The sequence below is a fragment of the Lemur catta genome, chromosome 1 (genome assembly GCF_020740605.2).
Source record: "Lemur catta isolate mLemCat1 chromosome 1, mLemCat1.pri, whole genome shotgun sequence".
Classification (NCBI taxonomy): Eukaryota; Metazoa; Chordata; class Mammalia; order Primates; family Lemuridae; genus Lemur; species Lemur catta.
Window position 1 is genome coordinate 283021341 of NC_059128.1, and position 7829 is coordinate 283029169.

A 7829-nucleotide genomic window follows, 5' to 3' on the forward strand; every position below is an offset into this window, starting at 1 on the left:
GCCGGCCTGCTGTGCACACGCCTTTCAAAAGCAAGGGGTCTGCGCTGCATTTGGTAAAAGCAAAGGAATTGTGTATTTGCCATTGGAAACCCTATGTCACTCCAAGAGGTTTTTAGGGATAAAGTTATTTGAGTTTTTGTACTAATAAAAGAGATTGGTGTGAGAGCTATAAAGTGATCCTGAAATTCACTTGCTTCCAATGATTTGTTGCTGCCAGAGCGGCCTGAACGTATCTGATGAACTGTTGCTCTTAGCATAAGTGAAAGTGCATTAAAGCTACACACACACTGTCACACATGTACACACATCCACACACATGTACACACTCTCACACATGTGTGCACACCCTTACATATGTACACATTCTCACATATGTACACACTCTCACACATGTACACCCACCCACATGTACACACTCTCACACGTGTGCACACCCTTACATATACATGCTCTCACATATGTGTGCACACCCTTACATATGTGCACACTCTCACACGTGTGTACACCCTTACATATGTACACACTGTCACACATGTACATATATCCACACATATGTACACACCCACACATATGTACACGCTTTCACACATGTGTGCACACCCTTATATATGTGCACACTCTCACACGTGTGTGCACACTCTTGCATATGTACACACTCTCACACATGTGTGCACACTCTTACATATGTACACACTGTCACACATGTACACACATCCACACATATGTACACACTTTCACACATGTGTGCACACCCTTACATATCTGCACACTCTCACACTTGTGTACACCCTTACATATGTACACACTGTCACACACGTACATACATCCACACATATGTACATACTCTCACATATGTGTGCACAGCCTTACATATGTACACACTCTCACACATGTACACACAGACACACATATGTACACACTCTCACACATGTGTGCACACCCTTACATATGTATGCACCCTCACACATGTACACACACCCACACACATACACACGCTTGTGTGTGTACACAGGCCCACACTCATACATGTGTGCACACCTTACATATGTATGCACTCTCACACATGAACACACATGTGCACACTCTCACCCCCACACATGTACACACTCTCATACACTCTTACACATGTACACACACACTGCTGTTGCCACCTGTGTGTAAATGACACAAAATGAAATTTGGCAGATTTTAAGGGTTTCCTTTATGTGAAGAAATTGTATGCTAAACCATTGAAACAGTTAGAAAATGATTAGGAAAACCCAGGATTTCATGAAATTTGAAGCTGATAAGAAAGTGAATTTTCTTCCTTTGTTCCAGAACATGCAGGGCCGGATGGGTGCGGTGCAGGCAGCACGTCCTAGTAATGGCAGTCTGGAATGGAAACACAGGACGGCGGTGAGAGCCCCGCAGAAACGGGGTGACTCCAGGAAGCGGGAGGGTGCGTGTGACTGCAGGTGCCTTTGCCCAGGCGTTTCCTGCTGAAGACGGAGCCCCTCCCAGGAGGTGCCCGGGACGAAGTCCCCCACCCAGGCGAGAGCATCCTCTGTGGGACCCCTTCTCCCCACACAACTGGACGCTTTCTAGGTGAACCTTGAGGTCATGTGAAAAATCACTCAGAAAACCCTGAAAGTTACCAGTTTTGCTCTTCGGAGCACTCTGGTACCCTAAAAGGGAGGAAAAGGAGAGAGTCCTTCACAGACCGGTGCTCTCGTCCATGTCTGTGGACACGCCTGGCCCTTTCTTTCTCCTGCCACCCCGTCAGGAGCGCTGTCACAGCGAGGGCAGGGAAGGTGACACATGCACGGCCGAGGACGGGCCCTCCTAGGGGTGTCTGGAAGCAGGGCGTCGTGGGCAACGTGTGTCACTTGCAGTCACACGGGGGAATGGTGAGGCCACTCGAGAGGGGCCCGGCTGCTCTACTCGGCCCCCCCACCCCGCCCCCCCCCCCGTATCCAGCACTCAGTGGTGCCCAAACACAGCCACTGACTGCAGTGAAACGGGCCCCACCAAGCTGTGCCGACCCTCGGGCAGGGCTGGGAGGAGCTGCTGTCCTCACCACCATTGCCAACGGCACAGTGACAGTGTTGGAGGCGCTAAACTCACTGAAAAGACACTGTGTTGGAGAGAACATTCTGGAACTGCCTTCAGAATCCTGCTGAACGCAGGGGCCCTGGCCTGGGATGGCAGCAAGGCCACCAGGCAGCTCCCCTCCCACGCCCCGGCTCCCGCCTGCAGGGTGAGAAATCATCCACGGTGCCGGGCGCCCGGGGCTCGGCCCGCAGCAGCCTTACCTTCCAGAGGCTTCGGGTAGAAGCACCAGGGCACTTGGAAGACAAGGTCATCGAAGCAGCACTGCTGAGAGAGGCACTGCTCACGGCTGATGCCTGGGTAGCCACAGTTCACGCGGGCTGGGACTTCCATGACGCACTGCTCATTCTCTGGTCACAGGAGGGCACAGCACAGTGACCCGAGTAGGCCAGCAGCTCACTGGAAACCCCCACCCCATGCCCCACCAGGAACACTGCCGGGTCCACGGGCTCCGTGTGTCCTGAGGAGCTGCCCGGGCGGCATCTCTTGGAACCATAACACCCAGGGACTGTGTAAGTGTCGGCGCCAGCGGTTGGCTGACCCATCGTCCCCAAAGCTGTGGACCAGTGCAGGATGGTGGTCACAGGAGATCTGAAGATCTGGTGTCCCGGGGCCCTGTGCAAATCATTTTGTCTCTGGGGACTCAATGTTCCCCTCTATAAATGGGGGTGGCCCAAGATGAGGAGAGGGTTGTGGAATATTGGGGGATGCAAAGTGTTTGGTCCCCACATCGCTGCCCAGAGGTCCTGGCATCCAGTGAGGGCCCCCGCCAACCATCAGCTGTCCCCTGGGGGCCCCTTGGGGCCCAGTGAGGCTTGGGGCAACAGGCTCCGGGGAGAAGAGCTGCCCCCACGAGTGTGGACAAGGGCGGCAGGTGCCAAGTTCCAGGCATGCAGGTGTGTTTGCACACACAACTCTCTTTTGTGCACACCACCTTGGCATTAAGTCTTTGTGTCTTGATCACATGCATTGACAGAAAACTCACTCCTGAAAGAGCCCTAGAAGTCTTAAGTTACTTCCTTAACACTTGAAGCCTGTTAGCACTTAGGTTACTAATGTCCTGTTAAATGCCTTCACTTCCCCTTAGGAGCTTCTTCAGAAATCACACTTGCAAAGCTAGAAGAGACTTCAGATTTTTTTTTTCTCAAATGAAGTAAAACTGATGGATTCGGACATGTCTACTAAAAGAGGAAATGCTATAGACATGGGGTGGGTGGGGCATTTTCATCTCCCTATTGGCTTACCTGGGCTGGCTCTAGACTAGTGGCCCTCCTGGGCTAGCTCTAGACTAACAGACCTGGGCTAGCTCTTGACTAACAGACCTGGGCTAGCTCTAGACTAACAGACCTGGGCTAGCTCTAGACTAACAGACCTGGGCTAGCTCTAGACTAACAGTCCTGGGCTAGCTCTAGACTAACAGTCCTGGGCTAGCTCTAGACTAACAGTCCTGGGTCAGCTCTAGACTAACAGTCCTGGGTCAGCTCTAGACTAACAGACCTGGGCTAGCTCTAGACTAACAGACCTGGGCTAGCTCTTGACTAACAGACCTGGGCTAGCTCTAGACTAACAGTCCTGGGCTAGCTCTAGACTAACAGTCCTGGGCTAGCTCTAGACTAACAGCTGGGCTAGCTCTTGACTAACAGACCTGGGCTAGCTCTAGACTAACAGACCTGGGCTAGCTCTTGACTAACAGTCCTGGGCTAGCTCTAGACTAACAGTCCTGGGCTAGCTCTTGACTAACAGTCCTGGGCTAGCTCTAGACTAACAGACCTGGGCTAGCTCTTGACTAACAGACCTGGGCTAGCTCTAGACTAACAGTCCTGGGCTAGCTCTAGACTAACAGTCCTGGGCTAGCTCTAGACTAACAGACCTGGGCTAGCTCTTGACTAACAGACCTGGGCTAGCTCTTGACTACCAGCTGGGCTAGCTCTAGACTAACAGACCTGGGCTAGCTCTAGACTAACAGTCCTGGGCTAGCTCTTGACTAACAGTCCTGGGCTAGCTCTAGACTAACAGACCTGGGCTAGCTCTAGACTAACAGTCCTGGGCTAGCTCTAGACTAACAGTCCTGGGCTAGCTCTAGACTAACAGTCCTGGGTCAGCTCTAGACTAACAGACCTGGGCTAGCTCTAGACTAACAGACCTGGGCTAGCTCTAGACTAACAGACCTGGGCTAGCTCTTGACTAACAGACCTGGGCTAGCTCTAGACTAACAGACCTGGGCTAGCTCTTGACTAACAGTCCTGGGCTAGCTCTAGACTAACAGTCCTGGGTCAGCTCTAGACTAACAGACCTGGGCTAGCTCTAGACTAACAGACCTGGGCTAGCTCTTGACTAACAGACCTGGGCTAGCTCTAGACTAACAGACCTGGGCTAGCTCTTGACTAACAGTCCTGGGCTAGCTCTAGACTAACAGTCCTGGGCTAGCTCTAGACTAACAGCTGGGCTAGCTCTAGACTAACAGACCTGGGCTAGCTCTAGACTAACAGACCTGGGCTAGCTCTAGACTAACAGACCTGGGCTAGCTCTTGACTAACAGTCCTGGGCTAGCTCTAGACTAACAGTCCTGGGCTAGCTCTTGACTAACAGTCCTGGGCTAGCTCTAGACTAACAGACCTGGGCTAGCTCTTGACTAACAGTCCTGGGTCAGCTCTAGACTAACAGACCTGGGCTAGCTCTAGACTAACAGACCTGGGCTAGCTCTTGACTAACAGACCTGGGCTAGCTCTAGACTAACAGACCTGGGCTAGCTCTTGACTAACAGTCCTGGGCTAGCTCTAGACTAACAGTCCTGGGCTAGCTCTAGACTAACAGCTGGGCTAGCTCTAGACTAACAGACCTGGGCTAGCTCTAGACTAACAGACCTGGGCTAGCTCTAGACTAACAGACCTGGGCTAGCTCTTGACTAACAGTCCTGGGCTAGCTCTAGACTAACAGTCCTGGGCTAGCTCTTGACTAACAGTCCTGGGCTAGCTCTAGACTAACAGACCTGGGCTAGCTCTTGACTAACAGTCCTGGGCTAGCTCTTGACTAACAGTCCTGGGCTAGCTCTAGACTAACAGTCCTGGGCTAGCTCTAGACTAACAGACCTGGGCTAGCTCTAGACTAACAGACCTGGGCTAGCTCTTGACTAACAGTCCTGGGCTAGCTCTAGACTAACAGACCTGGGCTAGCTCTTGACTAACAGTCCTGGGCTAGCTCTAGACTAACAGACCTGGGCTAGCTCTTGACTAACAGTCCTGGGCTAGCTCTTGACTAACAGACCTGGGCTAGCTCTTGACTAACAGACCTGGGCTAGCTCTAGACTAACAGACCTGGGCTAGCTCTAGACTAACAGACCTGGGCTAGCTCTTGACTAACAGTCCTGGGCTAGCTCTAGACTAACAGTCCTGGGCTAGCTCTTGACTAACAGTCCTGGGCTAGCTCTAGACTAACAGACCTGGGCTAGCTCTTGACTAACAGTCCTGGGCTAGCTCTTGACTAACAGACCTGGGCTAGCTCTTGACTAACAGACCTGGGCTAGCTCTAGACTAACAGACCTGGGCTAGCTCTAGACTAACAGACCTGGGCTAGCTCTTGACTAACAGTCCTGGGCTAGCTCTAGACTAACAGTCCTGGGCTAGCTCTTGACTAACAGTCCTGGGCTAGCTCTAGACTAACAGACCTGGGCTAGCTCTTGACTAACAGTCCTGGGCTAGCTCTTGACTAACAGACCTGGGCTAGCTCTTGACTAACAGACCTGGGCTAGCTCTAGACTAACAGACCTGGGCTAGCTCTAGACTAACAGACCTGGGCTAGCTCTTGACTAACAGACCTGGGCTAGCTCTAGACTAACAGACCTGGGCTAGCTCTAGACTAACAGACCTGGGCTAGCTCTAGACTAACAGTCCTGGGCTAGCTCTAGACTAACAGCTGGGCTAGCTCTAGACTAACAGTCCTGGGCTAGCTCTAGACTAACAGACCTGGGCTAGCTCTAGACTAACAGTCCTGGGCTAGCTCTAGACTAACAGACCTGGGCTAGCTCTAGACTAACAGACCTGGGCTAGCTCTTGACTAACAGTCCTGGGCTAGCTCTAGACTAACAGACCTGGGCTAGCTCTAGACTAACAGTCCTGGGCTAGCTCTAGACTAACAGACCTGGGCTAGCTCTTGACTACCAGCTGGGCTAGCTCTTGACTAACAGACCTGGGCTAGCTCTTGACTAACAGTCCTGGGCTAGCTCTAGACTAACAGACCTGGGCTAGCTCTTGACTAACAGACCTGGGCTAGCTCTTGACTACCAGCTGGGCTAGCTCTAGACTAACAGACCTGGGCTAGCTCTTGACTAACAGACCTGGGCTAGCTCTTGACTACCAGCTGGGCTAGCTCTAGACTAACAGCTGGCCTGGACCTCCTCAAGCCTCTACTCTGGGCTCTGCCTGTGAAGCTGTGTGTTGGCCTCCGGCCATCAGCCCAGGAAGAGGGTCTGGCTTCCACCAAAGATTACCTTCCTTTGGGAGGGGGTAGAAACACCAAGGGACCCCTGAGACACTGGAGTCGTAGCAGCATCCGCCGTCAAAGCACTCGTCGCTGGTGATGCCCGAGAAGCCACAGTTCTTCCTGTTTTTGGGGCTCACCCTTGAGCACTGGCAGGCGGCTGTGGAGAGACCCCTCGGCTCCGTCACAGGGTGCCAGAAGCACACTCCCCACCTGCTCTCAGGGGCTTGGGGGACGCCCCCCTCTTCCTGGTACCACAGGGAGAAAAGCAAAGTCTTATCTTGCTCATATTTGAGCTGTGAAATTTCCTCCTGAGGAACTGATGGGGCTTTGCTGAAATTGTTCTATTATATATTAGTTTTTCCAAAAAAACCCTTCAGAAGAAGGTGGGCAGATGGACCCAGGCAAAGGTCAAAGTGAAAGGTGAGCAAGCCGGACTCCGAGGACCTCAGAGGGGCAGGCCCTCCGATTGCACAGGGCCACCAGCACCTGCAGTCACCTGGCCCTTTCCCCAGAAGGAGCCCTTCCTGGAGGTCTGACGCGGCCCCTTCCCGAGTGGCGCGTGGACAGCACACGCCAGCGTCTCACATCATAGGTTGTCTCTGCAGCTGCTGCTGCTCAAGAGTTAGCATGTGATTCTGCCTCTGCTCTTTAAGGGACACAGCAGAGAGTACGCAGAGCCGGGGCTGCCTGTGCCGCTGCCTCCAGGCCACCAGCAGAGCCGGGCTCACTGCCCCAGTGTGGGAGGCTGAGCCTCGGGGGTTACTCACGGCCTCCACGTACACGGTTTCTCGCCCCCCGCCAGGGCGCACAGCCCCAGGACGAGGAGCGCGGCCAGGAGCTGGACGCCACGAGGTCCCATGTCCATCTCGGTGGCACCCCGGCGCAGCTTGCAGAACGCACTCCCGCTGCTGGGGTGTTTTATAAGCTCCTCTCAGTTTGTTCAACAAACACAGATAACCTTTCTGCGCGCCCTGTGTCCCCAGCCCTCCAGGCCCTTTGATAGGAGCAGAAGCTGAGACAGCTCCACGGTGGAGGCGCAGAGGCGGCCAGCAGCACTGTGCCCTGAGCAGGTGAGGCTTCCGGGGGTGGGGGTGCCCCCTGCATGGCCAGGCCTCCCCCTGCCCTGGGCAGGGAGCCAGGTGGTGCCACGCTGCCGACGTGGAAGCTGGCCATGAGTAGGTCTGGGGCTGGGTGCACACAGGGCACACCCAGGAAGGGATAAGCCATGCATTCCTCCCGATAATGTGTGTGACTACCAAAGG

The 7829-nt window shown here is 53.7% G+C and overlaps 1 protein-coding gene across 1 annotated transcript; it reads right to left on the reverse strand.

The window, feature by feature from the left end:
* Window positions 1-1182: 1182 nt before the first annotated feature.
* Window positions 1183-7467, reverse strand: TFF2 (trefoil factor 2). The gene is made up of 4 exons (XM_045540718.1): window positions 7348-7467; window positions 6575-6724; window positions 2292-2438; window positions 1183-1371 (listed from the first exon to the last, which is right to left on the reverse strand). The coding sequence occupies exons 1-4, from the start codon at window positions 7430-7432 to the stop codon at window positions 1358-1360; spliced, it is 396 nt and encodes a 131-aa protein (XP_045396674.1). The 5' UTR covers window positions 7433-7467; the 3' UTR covers window positions 1183-1357.
* Window positions 7468-7829: the final 362 nt, after the last annotated feature.